Raw genomic sequence first — 25,102 nt, 5'->3', positions numbered from 1 at the left:
AATTGTGATCTCGGAGGGTGTGCCTAGAGACCTAGCTTTGCCAGCTATGTGCCACAGCAAGAGAGAGGTGCGATAAGATAAGAAAGAAGTGCTGCTTGTCTGCAGCCACCATGCCCATGGCTACTTGCTGTGGTGAGAAAGACCAGTGTTGCTTGATGGTGTATTCGACGCGAGAATTTGGACCACCACGCCAAATGAGTGTGGAACCTGTTGGAAAGTGATACGCTTGGTGCACAATGGCTGGCACCTTTGGTTTTGGAGACGCACCTAGTTTGTTATATCTATTGGTAGAGCAATTTTACTTCGTCAAAATTATGTTTAAAATACATGAATTTCTATGGGAAATTCAAGCAGAATTACATTTACTTCGGTATATTCATTATGTCCTTATATCCCATCTTGTTATAACAAGGTTCAGTTCCCAAAGGGTTACACAGTTGTAAACATGGAAATAAAAAAGACGGCTTTGCAGCCTGTGGAACTGCTACACAACTGTGTGTGCCATGAAATTTAAATAAAACAACAAAATAATCTTCAAGGTGTACGACAAGCGACTTCTTAGCACCTAATTTCGGCAGCCTTTAGAAAGCTGCCTTCATTTAGCAGTGTAGCGGCAAATTCGCTCTCACACATTGCTACAGAGAGGATAAATGTATCCTTGCAGTGCAGCTGCAACATAACTTCACTCTGGCTAAATCTGCTATAAGTGCAGAGCATATACGATCAATATAGTGTTGGCAAAGTCACAGGTTGGTATTGCGAAGCATTGCACAAATCAGTGCAGCATACGATGCTTAAGTAGGCCAAGCTGATGGGACCCGAATTGTTCGAGACGCACTTTGTCATTTTGCCATTGCCTAGTGCTTTAATATCAGCCGCGATGGCGCATGAAAAGCAAAGATAAGTTGTATTCACGGGTGATATTCTTGAGCCATCATATCCGGTGGTGCATCATCTTCAACACATTTTGCATGTCTTTACATTGGGTACGTCAAAGTAGACCAACAAAAGCCTTTCTAACAAAATGCCAAAAACGCTATCAGCAGAAACTACATACTGCATACTGCATTTATGACGAAGGAGAATGCGAAGCAATGGCCACGGTGTAGATGTGGTGGCAAATGCTGCCGGAATGCGATGCCATTGGAGCAAAATGGGCAAAATTTCATGCACACTTTGTGCCAAGCCTCAGCTATACATTACTACAGATGACTGTAGCTGCCTCTTTGGTCTCTGGTAGCCAAGGTCCTTTCCTGGTTGCTTCAATGGGCTAGAACGCATCGTGGCTTTGCTTGTTGAATGTAGACAGCCAGATACAGAAGACTGGCCCTACTCCGAGAAGAATGCTTCTTCTTCTTCTTCTTCTTCTTCTCGAGAGAAATCAAATGTTTGGAAGGTAAAACGCCACCGGGAACCATTATCAGCGATTGGCAACGTGTAAACGAAGCGCCGCCAAACTGTGATCTCCTGATAACGGCATAGTAACTGCCGATTGCAGCATTGCGTGGCGACAGCACGGGATGCAGCATTCTCGCCGACTCAAGTTGTTTAGGGCCGCGTCGAGAGGAGCGTTTGAGTGGCTGTTGTTGCCATGATGGAAAGACATAGATGTTCTTTCCAAATCGTTGAAACAGCCGTAATGGACATGGGGCCATAGGGAAAGTTGTGCAAAAACGAGAGTGATGCCATCGTGGCATCTGATATTGCACTGGTGCACACGTCAGCTCCACGCCATGCTGTTTATGCTGTACATTCCAACCGCTCCATTCCAACCGTCGCAATTGGAATGGAGCGGGGTGCATGCTGTGCTGTGCCCAATTTAATTATTTATTTATTTATTTTTTCAGTATACCTACATCGCCTGCACGGCATTATCGTAGGGGGGGGTTAAAATACAGGGGGTCACAATGGAAAAATAGTCAGCAATATCAAAAGAATACATCGGTAAATGCAACATTGTTCAAGCCCTGAAATTCCCAATGGCGGAAGACAAACTAACGAAGTACAACAACAATAACAACAAAAAAAGAAAAAAAGAAAAAAGAAATGAAATAATGCACACAGTAGCGTATGTGCAGAGATGAATAACAGAAGATTCAAAGAATATGGCTCTTAATAGCATTTTCAATATTAGGCGCTGCCATGACTTCATTAGGGAGCTCATTCCAATCGTTAGTCGTGTTAAGAAAAATGAATACTTAAACAGAGACCCTTCCGTGCTTTGGCATTCACGTGTGCCCTCTTACCGTAACCAGGTTCGAAGTGTTCATTGTAGCAGTACGGTGATAATAAGAAACATTTGTTATAGTACCTCGAAGCAGTTTCCATAGGCAGAGTCAGAAAATCGTAAAAGCACTGAAATGTGGTCATTCTAATTGATAGATCTTTATATCTGGGATTGGTATAAGTGAGTTCGACTGTACTAACTCTATAGCTAGGAGATATGCAGGACCTGTTTGCTGATAGTGGGAATGGTACAAGCAAGGGAAGCAGATCACACAGGCGCTGGTTCTCTATGGTCTAAGTTGTATGTCACTTTTGGTGAGTGGCAATGGTAGCGTTTCTTAATTTTTTCTTTCCAGTTTCAGTATGAGAAATCATTATAATGAACAAATGCTTGGCTCCTGTCACGTTGGGGCAAGCAGACGAACCTCTTGACTTAGAAGACCTTTGGAAACCTTGTGCTTCATTAATGGCACATCGTATGAAGTGAAGCAGTCCACCAAAAACAGGTGTTTGAGGAAAGTGGGCTTTGTGCGTCAGGACATTAAATAAATGGAAAGTTATTTTTCATGATGCTGACCTTGTGAGTAAATGCTTGGTATATGCTGGTAGTGACTTTGCTGCGTCATACTGCACTGCTGTGATCATGCCATTTTGCAAATTAGGGACTTTTACTGTTGGCAGCTATCCTGCTAGCTTGACAAGCTTAGTTGTCTTGTGCAAGAAGAATGTAATTTTGAATGTAAGTGTAGAAATCTTGCATGAAAAGTGAGCACGCCATTCTTTTTGCATTTCCATTAGGATCTCGGGTGTTCTCTGGACAGACGACGCATTCCAAGTGAGCACTAACAAGCTTACTTTCATGGACCTGGAAAACAAGTTGCGGGAAAAGAACACCATATTTGCTCGGGTTGTTAATGGCCAGGCAAGTATAAATTTCCTTTATTCTCTAATTTAGAAGTATGATATTTGTGATGTTTATGCAGAAGCAAAGAAATTTCATTGATTATCTGATTAGTATGCTAGACGTACATGTTTTCAGTAGTTATAATATGTAGGATCATTTAATAGTTTTTGTAGCCGCGTACATTTTACTGTTGTTTAAGTTGTGCCAATGTATGTATGAAGTGTGCACCTGCTAAAGTAAAAGTGCAATTGAACTGCGTGCAGCGCCCTTGTCTACTTTCTTTCCATCTGGCCTGTCATCAATTTTTCATCGTTTAACATAAAGTAGCATTTGTCAGCTGTTAAGAGCATATGTGAGCTGCTGTATGGTATCCATCATGCCTTTGCACATCTTTGGCAGTTAATCAAGGCTGCTCCTTCTTTCTTTTTGCCACTCATTGCAGACATTTTTTTTAGATCAGCCTTTCTAGACTTGCCTGCCACTGTACTTCTCAAAAAGCTATGCTTAGCCTAATCGTTGGCAGTGTTTCACAATCCTTGATACTACGAAACTGTTTTGGGCTAGCGGCACTTGCTAAAGCAGCTTGAAACAGTCTGAGGTATTGAAGTTGCAAGTGCCTGCTCAGGCCTGTGCTATGCCAGCTCAGCACAAAGATGTGTCAATTGCACTGTGTCATGAATGAAAGTTGTGCTTTTTATTACTTTGAACATGACACAAGTGGCTAGGAGATTTTCTTGAAAAATGGTGCAGGCTTCCAGGAACCAAGGGACCACAATCTGCCATGCAGTTCAGGTGTTAGCTTGGCATATATGGCTCTGTGACCATATCTTCTTATCCAGCTGCTGTAGTGGATATGGGGTTTTGTTGCTGGGCACAAGGCCATGGGTTTGGCTCCTTGCTGCAGCGCACATTCTGGTGGGGGACTAAGTGTGCACGTCACACTTTTGTGCATGTCAACTGCAAGGAAAGTTTGGATCACTTAAAAAGCCTAGTTTAACAGAGTATAAGCATTGAGGAGCCTCCGTGCGTGCAAAATTTGTCGTTTGACATATGAGTGTAAGTTTCTGTAAAAGCTAGCAAAAATAGCAGTATTTGATGCCCAAACTGAAAAAAAACACTCCCATTGCTGCTCGATGGAAGTGACACATAACCTAATGCACAGCACCTTGGCGTAACCTCTGAGATAAGCCCACATTACACGTAAGTTTCCTATTGATAGCATTTCAAAATGCACAATTTGGACTCGGCTACTATTTATTCTGCAGAACAAAGGCAGTCCGCACCACGTAGCACTGCCAGACTGGAGCATACAAGCGCAGGCGCTGTAAGAGTTGAGGAGGACTTTGAGATGAAAACACTTGGGAGGTTTATTTTACATTATTTACAGTGAGAGTCAATTAACAGTCATAGCAGTCATTACGGGCCGGCAGCAACTCGGACGCTGCGGCCCGTGGCAAGAAGCTCGAAAGAGATGAATCAAGGAATGCTCTAGGAATGCTCCCTTGCTGCTCCCGGTCTGCGTCTCTTAAGCTCTTCGGTGTCTTGAAGACACGTCACATTCGGCCAATGGGAGAGCCCGCTCAGGTGACGCCATTTTCGGCCAATGGTAGGCGCCCGTGCAATGGAGTCACACCCGGCGAAGAGAGTCGCTGCTCGTGTGTTTGTCCGAGGGCTTTCTTCTCCCTGCGCTCTCACCTTCCTGACTTGCAATGCGCCATCACCATAGAGGGATGGGGCGACGCCGCCAGGTTGTCACGGCGCATTATAGCCGTCTTGCTTCGGGATCCACTCTACCCGCAACAGTGCCAGGCTCTTGCTTTATTTTCGGGAAGAGCCAAGCAGTGAATAGCTCCACCGGCTGCACACGAAGTGGGGTCCGCCAACTTGTTTGCACGTTCCGTGCCTCAGGAATGTGGTATCCGTGCTTCTGCGCTCCTCAATTAGCTGTGGTGCGATTTGATGTGGTCTGGGGAAGTCGAAGTAGGCTGAGGAAACGGTCCCGTATCTAACAGCGCGTACTCCCGTAGTAGTGCATAGCTGTGTGTGCTTCACTGTGGGGCGCCGTGGCAAGCCCTCTTGCTGTCGGGACACTCGGAGAACAACATACTCCAATTGGCCTAATGGGAGGGGGGGGAGGAGGCATATAGGGCATAGCTCCAGGGGTGTGGTGACGTGCACCAGCCCGAGCACCCAGAAGTCTGCAGCACGGTAAAACATTTTGGAGGCAGCGTGTTGGCATTTACGTCACAGTGACAACCATCAGGTGCTCGCATTGTTGGCTTAGGTGTTGTTTAAAGGCTGCTAACAAGAAAGCTATACAATTGCAAGTCCTGTGGCTTTGCCAAAAGTAGTTCAGGAGTGTAAACTACTGATTTGTAACAAATTTAGCAAAGTGAAATTTTGTTGCATTTGGCCTTTGACAAGCCCCTAAGTAACCTTAAACAGCTCTTTTGAGCAGTTTAAAATGTTAATGTTTTGGAAAATTTGGCAAGCGAATGCAAACTCAGGATGGAGCAGTCATAGAAGCTAACTTGTGAGCCCTTGCTCTACCTGTTTGTCTTGTTTTTCATTTTTGCTCTCTTGCTGCTCCAGCCCTTTCCTTTCCACTTCCGTGCTTAGTTCTGGGCCAGATCATCCTGCTGATAAATTCTGTCTCTTAATGGGATGTCTGACCAACACTAGTCTCTTCTGTGATGCAGGCGGTGCGTGCCAGCATTGAGAAGCACTTCCTGGAATGGCTCCAGTCGTGCCATGAGCACAGTGACAAGCAGATCATGTTCGAGTCATTCCAGGAGACAATCAGCCGGAGGGACACCCAGAAATATAAGCAGTACCCCTGGGCTGTGTTCAACACCATTGAATGGGATGGCAAGCGCTTCAAGAAAGGACAGCTGGTGAGTCAGTCTGCAAGGAGACCTCTGTTATTAACTTACATCATGAGCTGACCTGAGCTTGTTTTTCTGCTGGGAGGCAACAACTTTTCTCTCACTGTGTCAACAACATGTATATGGACCAATTGCCGAGCCAATACTGTTCCATTGCTGACACTAGTTTTCTTTAGGGGGCTTAGGGCATTCAAAGGAGTATTGGCATCATAGGAACCATGTACATCGAGAACTTGTGTTCTGTGGAAGGTCATACCGAAATAAGCATAAAATTCATATAGAAATTGTGGGGTTCTCCTCCCCCGTACTCTTGGGACAAAGGAACGACAACACAGTAGAGCAAACAATCACAAGGGCATTTATTGCACCTTTCATAGATCAATGCCTGCTAGCCGAGTTGCTATCCACAAAACATGCCGATGGGCACGTGACAAATTTAGAAGTTCGACTCACCGCGACCGGATAGCGAGCGAATATGTTCGCCCCATGCTGGAACCCAACGCCTGGTCGTTCGCGCGTACGGTCCCGCGAACGGTGGCGCGCTCGAAGGCGGCCACGTGAGGCGGTCTCATAGAAGCATGGGTCGGCGCATGCGCGGCACGGCACGTCCGTACTGCTTGCTGTCCCGACCCCCAAAGAGGAAGCGCCTTGTCTTTCGGCGCCCCAGTTACCCCGCCTGTCGGCGGTGTCAGCAGCGCAACACTCGCGCCATCTCTCGTACTGCGCCTCAACCACTCCGACCGCCGTGGGTGCCAGGCCAGGCGAGCCGTGCGGGAAAACCAACATATCAGGGGACGCGTGAGAGTCGCGCATCCCCACAAAATTAACAGGGAGCTTTCTTTTTGTGTGTGGCACGCGGTAACAGCTACGGTGTGTGGTGTGACTCAGTGCAGGTGTGATCTTGCACTTATGAATGCTGCCAAATTTATGTCAACAGCTGTGTGTATATTAATGAAACTGATTATTTTTTTTGCCCAGATTCGGACACAACGAACAAATCCAATTATTATTGGCTCCATCCGGAGGTTCCTGTTGTATGGCGACTACACTGAAAGCGTCTGTGCAACAGGAGGGGAAGTGGAGATTCAGCAGGTATGTGCATATCGCTTCAGCTCCAGCTGAGCAGGCTTCCTTGCCTTCAGAATATCCTTGATTGATTGTGGTACTGGGTAGGGCTCAATTTTATGTTTATCATTATGAAAACGTTTTGAGACATTGCTGTTGCATGGCAGTGGTAGGCTTTGCCACCACCCCTTCTTTTTCTTATGATGAAAGTTTTGCTCGCTCTGATGTTGCATGTTGTGACCAGCGTGGTTTTGTGCTCCAGGAACCAAGATCACTGTATGATGAGGTGAAGATCTTCCCGTTAGCGAAGCTGGATCGCAAGGTCACAGATTCCATGCTGCAGAAGATAATTGACGAGGAAGAAGGCAGGTGTGTGCTGCTGTGGTGCAAGATCCTTGCTGTTCTTAGGCTTGTTCTGCCTGCAGTTGCCGTGCGTTGTGTCTTTTTGTGCGAGTTAAGCAGCATTTCCATTTACGCTATGAGCTCATGCTAAGTACAAGCTATGATTCTGGATGCACCTCACTAGTGGATCAAAAGGGTGCTCAAAAGTAAGCTATCCAGTTTTGTGTTCTTAGTCTACTTGATGGTTTTAAGAAATCTCCTTTCAATGTGGTGCATGTGTCAGGGATGACTGTCTGCAATTAAAAATAATGGAATCGAAAGATTATTTTTGCTGGGCAAAATTTTTTGTATCAGTAGACAGAAATTGTGCAAATTGAGAGTAAGCTCATTACAGAAACACATTTCATCAGTTAAAGCTTTAAAGGAACTTTCACTCTTAAAGTTGACTGATTATTCGAATGAACTCTTGGGGGACCACCTTAGTCTGAATAATTGGGAGTTGGAAAGAACAGATTCATGAGAAGAAAAGAAAGTGTCTTTACAAGCAGTAAGAGAAATCTGTCACTGCATTGCCGTGTGCATGCAACTAGGTCAGTCTGCTTTTAGGCAGTCTCCATAGACTCTATGAGACAAAAGAGAAAGCGTGCACCAAATCTGCAATTTCTAGTAGCTTTAACTGAACGCTAGTTTTGACACCCTTATAATCATTGGTCAAATAGGTCGACATTTCAGGAACGCTTGTCCTGTCATTCTTAACCCCTTAAGTGTTTTATTATTTCTACAAAAAGTGATCTTATCTTGCCTTTCTTTCCTGGGATATATTCAGGCTTCTCTTTTTCTGAAGTAGCGAAAATTGGGCGAGTTGGTATGCATCTATATGTTTAAGTAAGTTCGAAGCAAGCCCGAGAAGACGCAGACAAATGGTGGAGAAAACAGACCGAACAAGCATTGCGACAGTGACATCTATTTTTCCAAAACACTTCTAAAGTGTTTTCAACCAATTTACTTAATATTTAAAGGGGCATACCTGATTTTACCTCTTCACTAAGCCATATCTTCACTAAGCAGTAAACAATGTATTTGTCATTGCCACTAGCAGCACTGTAGGAAATGAGGAAAATGTCTTATTTTGCAGGGCATCCGAATCGACTGCGAGTGAGATTTCAAAAGTGCCGTTTTTAAGCACTGACAAGGTGCTACCATCTATGTAGTAGAACACAAGGACTGAATAAACACGTCCTTCAAATGCTGAAAGAGTGCCGCGATCTGTGTAGTAAATCACAACGAGCTTAATAAATGCCGTTTTTGAGTGCTGACACCGCAGCCATCTTTGCAGGCAGGCAACTAGGAGAAAAACTAAGTGGATGTGCTCCGTTTGTCCATATTGCTTTGAAAATGAAAATATCGCCGTGAATGAGCTTTGCTTTACCAGTATCATGTTGACAAGCCAGGCTCATCCAAAATGCTTAAAGGGTCCCTGAAACGGTTTGGACAAGTGATCGTTGAATGATCACCGAGTGATCGGGGCTGAGCTCTCTCCATTCACTGGCTCTACGACAGGATGTCATCGATGACGCTACTTGGGTAGCCAGTCGTATGGCTTGCCCAACTGATGTGAATTGGGCTAACTATATCAATTTCATAGTTACAAATAAAGTACTTAATACTTACGTAACAAATTGTCCAGGGGTATCTGAAAACTCGAGGGAGAGGCGCGCTGAGCAATGCACATGTTTAAAACCTTATGATAAATCAGTCAAATTTCAATATAACGAATCACTCGGGACCACCAAAAATTGTTCGTTATTCTGAAATGCCGTTATAGTGAGAGCCCCAAAATTAACCATTCCAACCATCAAACCATCAGTTCATAGGTTGTCACCATTTGAGCTATCCATGAAAACATCGCTGTTGGCTGTCGTCCCGCGCTGTTGCTATACAGTCGAACCTCGATATATCGAACAGCGCGGTGATCGCAAAATAGTTCGATATAGCCAGAATTCGATATATAAAATCACGTAGAAAACGCGTCAAAAACTAGCACAAATCAATCAATGAACCAATCGTGGCGCAATAGATACTCACATGAAGCTTCAAACAAAGTATTTATTTTGTTTGCTGAAAGTACTGAAGCAGCGTAGCCTACTTCATATTGGCAACTGCGTGCTTGACCACGGCGTCCTCAACATAGTCCAAACGGTTACGCTCGAGCCGCCCATCGCCGCAAGCCGCACCGCACGCTTGCGGTTGCGCGAAAAATTGCACGTATCCAGCACTTGTGCACAAATTACCGTTTACACTGTGTGCACAGTGTATACCTTACACATCGTAAACCGAAATTTGTGCACAAGTGTTTGATACGTGCAATATTTCGCGCGACCGCACGCGTGCGGTGCGGCTTGCGGCGATGGGCTGCTCGAGCAAACTCCGCCACTGTTCCGGTGCTGTCGTCACCGCCAACGAAGTCCTCAATGCACATGCTGTGTGGCTCAGCACCGACAAAGCGCTCCAACTGGCTCCACGGCCGCCTCGATCACGCGCGCACGGCGGGGGCAAGCCCCGCCGTGCGCGCGTAATCGAGGCGGCTTGCCCCGCCGTGCGCGCGTGATCGAGGCGGCCGTGCTGGCTCCAAGCCGCCGCGTGTGTACGCCGCTACGTTCAAATGGCGCCCTCGGCGCAACCGATGTGGGCAGCTGTCGTACGCAGCCGTCCGGAATAGGGTGCCTCGATGTCCTCCTCGCCCGGAGCGGCGGGCGAGGAGGACATCGAGGCACCCTAGTCCGGAAAGTCCGGAACGCCCATCGCGCCGCCGCTATCTTCGAGAGTGTTGCGGGAAAGCTCGCCTCCTGTCAACAGAACGCACTTGGTCTGGGGCGGCGGAGTTCGATATATCCATTTTACATCCGGCCCCGTTCGAAATAAAAAATTGAAAATGCATGCGATTTTCCACGTGATATAGAAAGTGTTCGATATACGCAATTATTCGATATATCCGTGTTCGATATATCGAGGTTTGACTGTATTCTATAGATTCTGCCACCATGCACCACCGAAGCACTGTATACAGTGAAACCTCGTTAAACCGTAGTTCACCGGAGCTAGGAAAAACTGTACTAAACGGTAGTGCTGCTTAGCCGAAATAGTGTGACATCGCCCACTTACCTATCCAAAACGGAACTCGGAGAGAGTGCGACGAAAGAGCATAAAACGTTCAGTATTTATTCATTTAGCGTTATTTTCGTTTGATGCCACGGTGGCCTAGCAATGACGACAGTGGCGTCAAAGTACCTCAAACTTGGTAAACACTCACATGAGGCTGATGTAATGCGCAGCTTCTGCCATTGTCTGGCCTGAATTGCCCGTGCTGTTGCTTTCTGTGTTGTGCTTATCACTGTCATTAGGTGACACTTCTGCAATGACATAGGCAATGATGGTGAAAAGTCGAACCTTGAGAAGTTGAACCTTGTGGCCAGCATATTTTCGCAGTCCCAGGAGCACTGTCGAGCATCTTCTCCTTCGCATTTCAAATGCCACCCACCATAGTCAACGGTAGATCCCTCTCGCGTACTAGTGACGACTTCATGCTGCGTTCAACAGCACAAACGATGTCCAATTTTTCTTTTATGCTTAGCACCTGGGTTTTTTCCGACCTTTGGAATGACGCGAGTCGTAGCTTGCACGGGGCCACAGCACAGGCCACAACTAGCCATCCACAATGCTCTCTAGCTGGAAATAATGTTGATTAGTGTGGCTTCACCCTTCCAAGTGCCTTCTGCGTTTGTGCTTGGAGGCCGTTCTTATCTCGGAGGCTCGTTCTGCCTGGCCAACCTACCGCCATGATGGCACTATGAAAACTGCAAATGCTACGCGTTAACCAATACATACACAATAAGCTGGTACAGCTCATGCGAATAAAGAACACAATATTTTCAGTGACTTTACTACGTTTAAAATGAAACTAAGTGAAAGCAGGTATGGTTTAACGAGGTTTTACTGTAGTAAGAGCGATGTGCGCAAAGCAGATGCTTATGCTGAGAAAACTACTGCAAGAATGAAGCTCCATGTCGCTTCCAAAGCGAAATGTTTCTTGTTTGTTTGTTTTCACATTTCTTGTCATGGACACCACAACTGTCTGTGGTCACCTGAACTATTCCAAAGTGTAAGCGTGCATAAACGGCACCGTCCAGAAAGTGCAAATTGTGATCATGTGGAATCTCCGTGAGTATGAACGATACATTTCTCAGCGCGTGTAGCTAGTACGGATGCAGAAAGAAGTGCGAAAAAAAGAGGCATGCACAGAAAGAAGGGTGAAAGAAGGAAGAGATGTGCCTCCGTTGCAAGGCAACAATTGCCCCGGCGGAGCATGCGTTTGCACAGAATTCTCTCCCACGCTTTTTTTTATTGAGCGCCACCTCAGGTCTTGCGAACGTGTGCGCCGCGGCATTCGCTTTCTGCATTTTGACGTCTGCTAGCCTACTGTTCCAGCTGCCGTGAAAGATAAACGGAAATCTAAAAATTTCCAGATTCCGGAATGTTTGTTTGTAGTACTGAGGCGTTGCTAAAATCACAGAAATTGAATAATGATTCAGGGCATCTACCAACCGGGAAAACTGGGAATTCTCAGGGATATTGAGTATACTGGAAAAACTCGGGGAAAACTCGGGGAATTTGTGCCTCTATCAGGAAAAATTACCTGCAGTTTTATTGAAAGGGTCGAAAGTCGCGGTAATGCTCGCTCGAGTAACAGACAGGAATCGTAATGAATTGCCTTTGGCACCCTGTCATCAGCTGGAGGAGTTTCCAGTGTACAGTCAACGGCCGACTTTCCGGATGCCTGATAATCTGAACAGCATAGCGGCACGACTGCGCACACTATAGAGTCAATGTATTAGAACGTCTGAAATTTCGGACGCAAAAACTCTTCGCTGTCCGATTTTCCGGTGCTTTTTGCCGGGACCGCAGGTCCGAAAGGGCATTAATCAAAGCCACCGCCGCTGCCATTTTGATTACCTCGCCGCCTCGAACCGGCGCTCTTGCATGCAGATTCGCTGGCGCCTGTAGCCACCACTGCGGCAACAATAGAGCTAGCTGCTTCGATGTTCGCTATTAAGCTTCTTGCTGTTGGATGCCGTGTTTTTTATTGAAAGAATTCGCTGCTGTCGGCAATGGCATGGAGTTCTGTATTTATCAGCACCTATCGATGACCATGTTTGGCCACAAAATATCGAACATCGATATTTTGTGGCCTTTGTGGTCCTCGTGATTGGCTTAGAAGCTTGGAAAGCACGGTGCGTTGCATAATGCCGGTTCCCGAGAGTCAGCTTTGCCTCTGTACAGAAATGTTACTTGGTGAAGCATACACAAAAGTATTGCAGTGAAGCATAACAAGCTTGGGAGTGGCTATTGCCACGGGACACGGTATGTATTCCTTAATTATACATGTGTGCACCCGGTATCTCCTGTCACAGTACGAGCACTGATATGCCTAATACGTGTACTGACAGGCCTTCAGAGCGTTTTCGAATGCGCGTGGGGTGGTTTGAGCCTTTAAGGGCAGTAAATGACATGCATTTATTTTTTCCAACTGGCCAATTTTTCGGATGTTTTCGCGGACCCTAGGGAGTTCCAGAAATCGGACACGGACTGGGCAACTGACCAAGAAGATGCTTCAAATGGTCCGTGGGGCGAACGAGTAGTGGAAGGAAAACAAGAACAAAAAGGACCTAGTCATTGAGGAATGAAAGGGAAAGGAAGCATGCTGCCGTTGTTTTTAAGGAGCTTGCTCAAAAGACAAGGTGTTGGCTGATGATGAGATGCAGGTGTCCCTCATCCAGACTGAAACAAACTCTTTAAAGCAATGAAACACAACACTGAGGTGTCGTACACGGGCTGAGAGTACGTCAGGACAGTTGAGGTTGACTTACGAGCTGTTCAGAGAGGACCTTAATGGTGACAAAGTTTGGGCCTCATACCACTGAGCTTGCCATCAATTGACAGAAATAGCTCCTATTCGAAAATGTTTGTTTCTGTATGCATCTCCTTTTTATTTGTATTTGAGAATGTCCGACTCCATTTGCGATTCTTTTCTAAGGCATTTTATTTGCTGTGCATTTTATTCTCCTCTCTCTATTATATTTTTTGAATAACGTAAACACTACTCCTTAGTATTCAAACTTGATTAAGTCATTTTTTTTTAGAAAGGTTTTTCACATGCTTACTAGAGAGTGACAGCACCGGGCGACATGGTTTCAGCCCGTCTCGACATAAAACATAGTTGTGCGTTACTCAGGGGGCCGACAATGCCATTTTGCAACTCGGCAAAACAGAGACAAAGAATTCATGGTCAAAACGACACCAAGATAGCACGGACAGGCCGCATGGGCCGAAAAAGGCGCACGCGCGAAGTTTGACTTCATTTTGGCATTTGCCCGTGTTTTGTGAGCAGCAGTGGCTTCAAAAGTAGAGTTTTTTTTTTTACTTTGCGGTTGAACTAAGTGCTGATAAATACAGAACAGGTAGTTTATGGACACAACCCAAAAATATTGCATTTCAAAAATCGACCTTTCCGCGATTTTTCGGTTTTCGAGGGCCACGTCCCCCCTTAACTGCATCACTTAAAGATCAAAAAGACATAGCCAAATGACTGAGTACATTCATACAAAATCGTACTGAGTATGTTTCAGTATGTTTGTATGGAAATCGTACAGGAATGCTAGGACACTTCGTGCCCATTTGTGCTTTTATAGCCTTTATTCTTGAGTTTGCCTCTGCGCGCATAGTGTGTTGTCTCCTTGCCTTCATAACTGCATAGTTGCCATCCATGATTGTGTTGAAAGCGGCCACTGTTTTGTCTTCAGCGGTTGTGGGAAACAGTAGTTTTGTTTTCACGTAATGCTTGCATTGGCTACGTGGCTTCTGGACGACGACCGCATGGTCATGGACGACGACCGCATGGTCGTCGTCCATGATTGCGTCTATAGTGAACCACCGTTTCGTTCACAACAGTTGTGACAAACATTAGCCTTGTTTTGACTCAGTGCAAGGGCTGTGCACGCAATGTCACAAACACAGCAGAAGCTATTGAGGATGAAGGGCACCGGCGACACTGCAATGAACAGACGATCTGTTGGCACTTATCCGACTATCTAAAGAGAATTGGAATGTGTGCATGGCAGTGAAAAGAGTGTCTCACATGAAGACTCGCAGTGTGGCTATGCTGCGAAGGAAGTCGCAAGGCTTTCACTGCCGCATGCAAAGGCCAATCAGTGACGAGAGGACAAAAATTGCAGCGTCTGCATTGCTTTTGGGCAAAATAAAAACAGGGTTTCCTGAGTGATTCAGTAATAAAAGCATTTTGACGTAGCCAGCATTTCGTTATTTTTTTTGTGATACCCACAGTAATTTGGTTAATTCAGACGTTTTTTGCAGTCCTGGGAAAGCCAAATTAACGAGGTTTTACTATATTTTGCATGTCTGCCATTGCTGTGCATGTTGGCTGGCAAAGGATCACTTTCTCTCATATACCCAATTTTTAATAATTTGCGAGTCATTGCGGAAGCACCCTTTATATGTGAAAAACACTTGGCTTGGGCTCCTTTTTGCTCCAATAACGGTGTGGTTTCAGCTAATGCATGTGCATAAATGGTCGGCACTGTTTCTTTCTCAGGTTGCCTTCAAAGCTGTATGTGACGTGGCCTGAAGGAGATCAGCTTTACCCAAACGAGAAGCGGCCAGCTGGAAAGGCGATAGGTGTGTCAAGCATTTTGTAGTTTTTGTTCTTGCTTCCATGTCTGCGAGGATTACTTTCCACACTGGGTGCCTAAGGGAGCAAGAGTTTAGCCTTGGAAAGGTTGCACAAAATATATGTATACTTTAAAAAAGCTCCTTAGTCCGATTTAAAGCTGTGCATAGATTAGAATTCATGATCTTAAAGGCACGGAGACAAGATGAAGAGGACACACAAACATAGACATTTGTGCAATTATCTCTTTTTGGTTGCTTTTGTGTGCATGTTTTCTACATGTGCCTTTAATAATTGGGAATGTCTCTGGACTAGTAGAACTCAGCTTTCAATTGGCATTCGAGCCTATGCTGAATGAAATGCACTCAATGACTGATTATTTGGACACTGATAATTTGGGCATGCTTACTTGAACAGCATTGCGGCACTGCCACTGGCCCCATAGACTTAGTGACACTAAAGGCAAATACTAAGTCGACGTCGACTGTTTTAGGGGGAACGTGGCAATGAAAATGTTCTTTCTTAATTTATGGGAATAAATTCGTTAAATTTGGCACGCAGGTGTGATTTGTTATGCTGATATCAAAACTGAAATTAGTTTTGTGCTATCTATTATAGTTCTCGAGTTACAATTGACAGCCTCTAGTGGTCATCCCCAAATTAATTAATTACACATAAGTTGGCCAAGATTTTCACATCCACATGTTCACAAAGGCCCATTCTGTGCAATAAAGCTATTGGTTTATTTTTTAAATGCCAAAATGAGTAAAAATATTTTTTCAGCTTTCCTTTGCATGTTGTCTTACAATTTTTGCAAAACACCCATTAATAAATTTTTTTATGAGGTGAAGTTAGAAATGGACAGCTTTATTGCACTCATCAATGTGTTTCAAGCTGTACGTGCAAAAGACTGATTTTGTCTTCATTCGTTGTAAAATGGCACTGGGATGACTGCAAGCAACTGCACAAAGAATGAAAGCTGAGAAAACGGAACTCAAAGTTTCATTTGTCGTAAACATTTAATCTTTATTTTGAGCACCTAAAACCCGCCTGGGATGTAGTCCTTTGCCTTTGCGGACACATTTGCTTTGCATTTTGATGTAGTTTTTTGCATTCTTGCAGCAGTTTCGTGCACCTTAAGTGCCTTTTTTGGTCATCGTGCATCCATCTGTCGTGTAGAGGCAGGTGACAGCACACTCAAAACGTCTGCTCTTGTCTCTCGTTGCGCAACCTCTTTATTGGTGGAGTTCGAGCTGAAATCCGAAGTTGAATAGGTCATGCGAATACTTCTGCTCTGCCGAAGGCGCTTTGCTGTCACGACCATACGCGGATGCGCCGTCACTCGCGGGTGCGCCTTCGCCGTCGTTCGTGGTCGTGCCTTCACCGTCGCTCGCGGACGTGACCTCACCGTTGCTCACAGACGTGAATTTACCGTCGCTCGCGGACATGCCTTCACTGTCACTCGACGCGCCGTCACCGCCGCCCACGGTCGTGTAGGTGTTCTGTGGTCGCGTCGTCAGCAGCGCACGCGGGCACGCTTTCCCAGTCACCGACGTGCGCCGGTTGTGCCTCATCAACAAGCTCGGCGGCCTCCACTTCTACGAGTAGTTTTCTCCCTCTTTTCTATGCCTCTCGTGGTCTTCCGTACACGTGGGCCGTTCGGAGCTTTATTTCTTTGGGGCTCATCGCAGAAAACATGCGTAAGCTGCCACAATCGTCAGTCACGTTGATAGGAACGCGCAGCTCGCTGCTGTGCAAATGCGCGCTAGAGAAGTTCGTCAGCAATCCAAATCTACAGCAGCCAATAGGAGCGCACCCTGTGCCCCATGTGACTGCTACGCCCAATTGTTTTGCCGCGTTTGCTGGTTTATTTATTGATGTATAAATGCATCGCTCCGGCTATCTTGAGCTCCGATCCCTCCTCTTTACGATGATACCAAGATGGCGGCAATGCTTCAACGGATAGCCGGTCGATCCATGGTGCGACGGGACCTTTTGAAGCCAGATTTTGTCACAATTTTTGATGACAGCACTCTACGAAATTGCTGTTTTCTCGATTTCTACCGCATATCTTGTTATCATATTTCACTAGGAGGTAAATAAAGGTCCATGGATCGCGAAAAAAATAAATAAATCGGGAAGTAGAAAATTTTGATAATTTGACCACTTCAGTTGCCGCGTCCCCCCTTAAATACCATTCCTGCGAAGAAAAGACTTGGAAAGTGGCTACCAACTGGGAAAACTGGGAACTCTCAGGGATTTTGAATAGTCTGGAAATACTCTGAGAAAATACAGGGAATTTATGCTTCTATTCGGGAATTTTATAGAAAGGGAGAATAAGTCACGGTAATGCTGGCTCGAGTAACAGGAATTGTAAAGAATCTACTTGACACCGTGTTGTCGGCTTGCCAGTGTGCAGTCAACGACCGACTTTTTGGACGCCCAATAATTCGGACAGCTTCATGACACCATCACCTACACCACAGAGTCAATGTATAAGAACGTCTGAAATTTCCAGGTTCGATTTCCTGGACTTTTTACTGTGATCGCAGGGCTGAAATGGCATTAACCAAAGCCACCACCACCGCCATTTCGCTTATCCTGCCGTCTCTAACCCGCAGTCTTGCACGCCGATCCTCTGGCAGCCGTAACATCCAAGCTCAGAAAGCACGACGCATTGCGTAATGTCGGTTCCCAAAAGTCAACTTCGCCTTAGTGCATTAGTGTTACGCTGTGAAGCATATGCGAAAGTACCGCGGTGAAGCATAACAAGCATGCATGACACAGTATGTATTCCTTAATTACACATACGTGCACCTGCAAACGCCTGTCACACTACAAGCACCGATATGTCTAGAAAGTGTACTGGCAGGTATTCAGAGCTTTTTTAGGATGTGCCTGTGGTGATTTGAGCCCTTAAGGGAGGAGGAGGGTATCAGAAATAACTTTTTTGTTTCTTGACAGAAAGGGCTGAAATTTGGCACACACTGCACATTGCAATAAAGAGACAAATCTCACATTTCATTAGGATATCTTAATTAGTTTTTGTTTTATAAGAACTTATAAGTTCCTTGCTTGTGGAAATGGCACAGTAACGAAACACGATAGGGAGCTGGGACTACTTTGCATGTTTGCCGAAATGTCTAATCACATGAAGACAGTGTTCAATATTTTTTTTAGTGCGCTCAATTTTTTGCTCAACATAACATGCACATGACTGTGCTTAACTGCATGGAGCCATGTAGCTATTGTGAAATAATTAAATAATGGAAAGATAAAGAAACATTTCAAGACTGTCTTTAAGTACAGCACAGCTTGTGGATCGCAGCAAAACAAACTGGACCAAAATCGGTCCAGCCATTGTGCTACGCTTTCCACGAGCGAGGTGACTGACAAAAAAAATGCAATTGAGAAAACTAGGTGCAAAGTTTTAAAAGCACTGCAAATTTATTAAACAGCGCCAGGGCTGTAATATTTTGAATCATTGCTGTCGGGCATCTTCTTACACCTTTGCCTCTTTGTTTGGTGGGCTTTGGATGCCTTCTTCAGGCATTCTTTATCCTTTTCTTGAGCCCTCTGGAGTAGTGCATGACCACTATTTTCACTGCCAGACTGAGCCTAGTATTAGAGGGTACACCCACAGAACGCTGTTGGCAACTTGGGCACAGAGTTTTAGCGATCAAAGAGTTCATCACGGAAACCTGCACAATAATGAACTCACTGTCACAAGGGGCCAAAATTTGTTGTTGGCCGTGCTGGTCCATCAAGCTGAACCTCCGCTCAGTTGCGGACACTGCGCGAAGGGAGTTGCGAATGCTGCATGCCTGCGCTTCTGCAGTCACCGCTGACACAAAACGCGGCTCGAGGCGCGCCTGAATCATGCGACGTTCGGGCGACGATTTGTCTGGTGAGCCTTGAGTCACCGTACTGTATGTAGCTCGTCGACGGTTGGGCTCACTCGCAGGCTGCGTGTCCCTGTCGCACAATGCGTCGGAAACGGTACATCGTCTCTGCCAGCGGTGGTGACCTTCGACCTGCGTCGCTTCCAACAACGCGATCTCTGTCTGACTCGCGCGGCCGTACGCACAGGTGCGAGATCCTCTGTTGGCACGTCTTCCGGTGGCTTGGTTATCAGCGTCAATGTCACAGGGCGATTGTCGGCTTCGATCTGGAATCGCACGGTGCAAGCTAACGTGGCACGTTATCCGCGTGTTCAGTCGGGTGCTCCGCTTCTCCCGCTGGCCGCCGTCTTTTTCTCGCTGTAGGAGGCTTGCGCTTCCATTTTCTGAAGGCATGCTTCGTTTAAAATTTCTTTTCAAACGAGCAACGATCCATCACTGACTTGGGAGCTTTCATAAATCCCAGTTCTGTGAGTGTCAAATGAAGAAAGATGCCGGTGTGGTTTTCAAAGCAGACAGCTGCGGTCCGCTGTGGTTTCCAGCTTGCCCGCTTCTGCAGCAGCAACCAATGGCGAGATGCCTTTCAGCACGGTAACCAATCGGAGGCCCGCTTTCATCGCAGGGCCTGTGTGACCAGTTCTAGCAGACCCGAGCTTCGTTTGTGTTTGTGTGTTTGTCACAAGATGGCGACGACCAAAGAATTCAGCGACGGAATAGCGAAACTTCGAGCTTTCAAATGATACCACGATGGCAGTGTTCGGTGGCGGGAAAGACGAGTTAGGGCTCCACGAACTGCGGTGATTTTACATGATTTAAAGCTGTTTTCTCGCCCTACGCACTGATAAATTAATTTTTTTCAGGCACTTTTAGTGCGTTTTCAGCCAAACCATTTTGATACAATGTAGATTAGGCATCGCAGATACCGAAACGTGTTGTTGCCAAAAATCGAACTTTTTGCGATTTCCGCGATTTGATCCCCGCGTCCCCCCTTGAGAGGGGGACGCGGCTTTCGCATTGCGATAAATGGCCAAAAAATGAATTTTTTAAAAACACATTTTCAATTTCTATTACTCTTTTTCTATCTGATTCCGATATATCATCACTATAAACTACGTAGCTGTGCTCTAGAAAATTTGTTTTATCAGCCACGGTGGTGAAAAATTTTGCGGGAATAAAGAAAAAAAAACAGCATTTTTCAAGCCACAATATCTCCGGAATGGCGCAACCGAGTGCCGCCATCTTGGTCTCCTTGGAAAGCACATTTCTTCGTCTTCAAGTCTGCCGCTTCAGCTACCTCCTCCATATGGAAACAAGCATACAAAATTGCAAATGATTGAACGTTGTGCCGGAGTCTGCGATTGGTTGTCCCTGCCACGTGACTCCAGTGTGGTTCGCCATTGGTCCGGCGCTCGCATTGTCTGCTTGGCTCTTTGCACCTCGTAAGTCTGGACTGGAAGTCTCCGCTCGCCGTAATCTCGACGTGTAAAAATGGGCGCTACGCGGACATGGCAGTAACGTGGATGATCCCTATGTTTGTGGCCATCTCAGACCCGCGGCTAAGCATACCGAGCATCGGCGACGCGGACATCACGACCAAGATTCGTGTCCGGAATCCGGACTCACAGCTAAGCCTTTCAGCACTTGGTGACCAAGCACATCGTGCACGCAATCCTCGGACCCGTTGCTAAGCATTTCGCGTATAGGAGTTACCAACTCGGCGATCAAGCACGTCGCGCGCGGACATCTCGGACCCTCGCTTAAGCATTTTGTGCACCGGCGCCTCCCGGCTGCGCGACAAGCCCGCAACTAGGCATTTCGCGCATCGGCAGCTCGGACTGCGCGGCTAGGTACTTCGCGCTTCGGCACCGTGGACTGCGCAACTAAGCACATCGAATGTCGACTCCTCGAGCCCGCAGCTACTAATTTCATGCATCGGCACCTCAGACTGCGCGACTAAGTGCATCAAGTGTCGACTCCTTGAGTCTGCAACTAGGCATTTCGTGCATCGGCACCTCGGACTGTGCGTGTAGGCATTTCGCGCGTTGGCACCTCGAACTGTGCGAATCAAAGGGCAGAGGCTCAAAAAGTCACCTGCAAGCGAAGACAGCAAGAACTACAATCCTGGTGCATTTTGCGAGATGTGAACTGTTCCAAGAACTTTAATAGATGTTTTCTCAAAAGTGTGTTTTGGGCATTCTGCATTGCATGTGGAAAGGGTAGCATTGGAATGCCTAAGCCAGGTTTGATCCTGTTTGTTTTTATGTATACCCTGAAAAGTGTGCTTTAAGGTATGACAGTCTTCAATATCTTGCTGATAGCTTATTTATTTTTCTGCATGCTAATTTCTGTATGCATCCTATTTACTGATTAAAATCAGCATTAATAATATGAGAGCAGGTACTTGAAGGCAGAAACATTCCTAAAATGCATTTTTCTCAAAATCAATTTTTTCTGCCATTTCTTTTTTAACAATTCTAGAAGCTGTGTCACCCCTTAATATAGAAGAACGATTGAAATTTCAGACACCTCACAGCTTGTCTTGCAATAATTCAGACTACGTCTGCGCAACTGTGTAATCTGGCCATGGAGTTGAGTACAAATAGCAATATTTTTGTTTTCAGACGTTGGTGCCTCGGCAAAACCAAAACTAGTGAAGCCGCCTAGTCATTTAGCAGTGGCCAATGTGAATTCATTGACTGCATTGACTATACTTTCATCCATCTGTAGTGACAGTGTGACAGTGGTCGAGATAGGGGCCGCAATTTTGTAGCAATGTCTTACGTTAAATTCTATGCCACTCTTGTCATCCACTGTGCATGGCCGACTGATAGCATTGATAACACATGCGGATAGACGCTCTGACCACTGACAAAGCGTGAAAAGCATGAAAAGGAATAGCATAAAAGGCACTACTAGAAAATCATGGCAACTGTTACGTTTCGCCTACAACGCGCGGTAATGCCGGCGCGGATGCAACGGACGCCGGGGCTTCGTTCAAAGCGGCGGACATTTTGGCACGTGCGACGCCGCCGCAACGCCTCCCCGCCAAGCGTGTCCAGGCGTGTTTCAGTGCCACGTGTCTTCGTGTGTGCGTGTGTGTGTGTGTGCCCCCGCTTGTCAAAGCGCGGCAGCCGGGGAGCGGAGCTCCCGAAGTGAGGGTTGGCGATGCGTCACTACACTCGGTTCAGCAGGTCTCTCGGCTCGACCGTGCGCGCCGTCGTGGGCTCATGCTCCGCCGTCCCGTGACCTTCATCCCGTGACCTTCCCTTTTAGACCGCGACGCCGAGGGTATAAGAGCAGCTGCCCCCGGACGCCAGGAGAGAGGCTCCGATTTGTACTGTTGAGTTACGTGCTCTCCCGTCTCTCCACTTCGGTCGACCAGACCGGCCGCTCTTTTGCTATGTTAGAATAAACAAGTTGTTCTGTTACCAGTCTTCTCTTGCTTTGCCGGGACCTTCGGATGCTTCCAGTGCCACAGGCCGCCAGGCCAACGCTACCCTTGGGGCTTGCGACCCATTGGCAATAACAGGCGTCAGCACCGAGACCCCAACAACTCGTGCCAGCGGTGCGATTCCAACACAACGGAATGTCTAGTGTTCAGGCTAAGGGCAAGCGTATAGGCACCAGGCGCTGGCCAGATGGCATTGCAGATGTTTAACATTCTTACAAGATGTGCAAATGCCAGCCGCTTAAGCTACGACAAAAACAAGGTGATTTTCTGAACAGCAGCAGCTGTTTAATGCCTTGCTTGAACTCTATGCTTACTTGAACCTGATAAGCAAAGCATTGGCCCATCCATGTCAGCATTCGAATGCATGTGGCCTTTGCCGGTCTTCAACGTGCGTTTGCCTACATGTCAGACATACGCCTGAGACTGGCCGTGTTATGGTAGGCACAGTTATACTACACAAGGTGTTTCAGCGAACACTTCCAAAAATTTTTAAAACTTTTCTGTGGGATATAGCAAAATATTAGAACAAGCAAACATGCACAAAAAATTGAAATGCATAATCAACTAATTAACAGAAATTCACAAATTAAGTTTTTGATGAATTACCTTATGGCACATATTGCAATTTAGAAATTATAGTGGGTGAGACTGCAAGGCACATCGTCTTGTGTGGATGTGCCTTGCAGTCTCGCTAGAATTCGTGGATAGTGTGGCTGACACCATTTACGAGATACAGGCCATCAAACTTGTGATAAAAATACACTGCTGTCCCAGTTATTTTCTTAACAAAAAATGATTTTAGGCATTGAAGCACAAAAGTAACTGGAGCGCCAATGCATTTCTCTGGAAAGTTCAGGAATAAACATCTCGAAACTGGTGTCATCAAGAAAATTCGTTCCAAGTAGGTCCACCTTGTGAACTCCCCGGCTAGAATTTGTAAATTGAAATATGTGCCATAAGGTAATTAGTTAATAACTTAATTAGCAAATTTATCTTAGACAATTATGCAATTCAATTTGTTGTGTAATGTCTGCCTTTTTGAGTGGACCATCTCATAGGCAGTTTAAAAAAATGTTGAATTTGTTTGCTGAGACACTCCTGTATATACCGTATTTATTCGTATCTAGGCTCATATTCATCTCTAATCATATTCCAAACTCTAGGGTCGGCTTAGATTCGAGGATATTAAAAAACGCGCCAGTTTTTCATTGAAACTGCTAAATATGTTGCATAGCTAGCGCCATCTAGAAAAGTCAGTATCGCAGCCGCTACTAGCCATGCCAGTAGCCAACCGTACACAAGCGAGGTCGCCATTTTGACCTCTGTCGTGTCGGCCGTATTGGTGTGCGGCATGGCATTATCGCGATGGCACCAAGCAGGAGATGCCACTACAGTGCCACTTTCAAGCGAAAAGTTGTGACAGCCACAGAGGCATCGTCGAACCTTCCAGCCAGGCGGGACTTCAGCACCGACGAGAAAAACATCCGTCATTGGAGGAGACGACAGCAGCTTTTTGCATGCGTTGCAACGAGGATGGCATTTAGCGGACCAAAGAAAGGCCGTCATCACGAAGTGGAGACAGTTTTGGCCGACTTTGTTCGGGCGCAGAGAGCAGCTTCCCTTCCAGTGACAACAGCAGTGCTTCAAGCGAAAGCTAGGGAACTTTCGAGGGAGCGAGGCCTAACGCCAAAGGATTTCAAAGCCAGCCGGGGCGGGCTTCAGAAATTCACGAAGCACTTTGGCTTCAGCCTCTGACGTCGCACTTCAATCATCCAGAAGCTGCTAAGCGATTTCGAAGAAAAGCTGATAGCTTTTCAGAAGCGGCAGGCTACAACCTTGGGCAAATTGGCAACGCTGACCAGGCTGCTGTGTATTTTGATATGCCAGTGGCGTACATGGTGAATGAAAAGGGTGCCAAGGAGGTGAAGGTGCGCTCTGCGGGCTACGAGAAGCAGCGCGCAACTGTGATGCTATGCTGCACAGCTTATGGACATAAACTCCCTCCTTATATGATATTTAAAAGGAAGACACTGCCTGCTTGGGAAACATTCCCAAGAAATGTCATTGTGCGGGCAAATGAGAACGGGTGGTGACGGGTGCGATGGTGTAAGAGCGGGTTAAGATTGTGTGGCGACGGCGTCCAGGAGCCCTTTTTACAAAGAACTCGCTCCTTGTTGTCGACTCTTATCGTGGGCACTTTGCCGACGACGTAAAGGCTGCGCTCGCCCAAGCGAACACGGACCTCGCTGTCATAACGAGCGGTATGACGGGCCAGTTTTAGCCATTTCATGTCTGCATCAACAAACTTTTCAAGGATTGTCTGCGGAAATATTACACGGACTGGTTGACTGACGAAGACCACATGCTCATGGACGGGCCGCATTAAACGTGCATCGCTATCGAAGCTGGCGGGCTGGGTAGCTGCAGCGTGGGAGGACATCCCAGGTACTTTAATCGTGCGTGCCTTTAAAAAGTGCAGCATATCTAATGCACTTGACGGTACCGAAGATAGTGTACTGTTTGAAGGTGACAGTGACAAGGAACACAGCGACGTGTCTAGCAGCGACGACGACATTGAATGAGCTCTGC

General features: G+C 46.3%; 1 protein-coding gene across 2 annotated transcripts in view; it reads left to right on the top strand.

Annotated features, from left to right (window-relative positions):
• Positions 1-25,102, top strand: part of LOC126521661 (structural maintenance of chromosomes flexible hinge domain-containing protein 1-like) — a 383,191-nt gene that overhangs the window by 97,097 nt on the left and 260,992 nt on the right. For both annotated transcript variants that reach the window (XM_055065801.2, XM_050170378.3), the window contains exons 13-17: positions 3,025-3,148; positions 5,830-6,024; positions 6,994-7,107; positions 7,343-7,449; positions 15,089-15,171. In XM_055065801.2, the coding sequence (XP_054921776.1) occupies positions 3,025-3,148; positions 5,830-6,024; positions 6,994-7,107; positions 7,343-7,449; positions 15,089-15,171 (623 nt within the window). The remainder of the gene's footprint in view (positions 1-3,024; positions 3,149-5,829; positions 6,025-6,993; positions 7,108-7,342; positions 7,450-15,088; positions 15,172-25,102) is intronic.

Source organism: Dermacentor andersoni, chromosome 6 (genome assembly GCF_023375885.2).
Source record: "Dermacentor andersoni chromosome 6, qqDerAnde1_hic_scaffold, whole genome shotgun sequence".
Taxonomy (NCBI): Eukaryota; Metazoa; Arthropoda; class Arachnida; order Ixodida; family Ixodidae; genus Dermacentor; species Dermacentor andersoni.
Note: the sequence above shows the minus strand (reverse complement) of the source record. Positions and strands in the feature narration are given on the sequence as shown.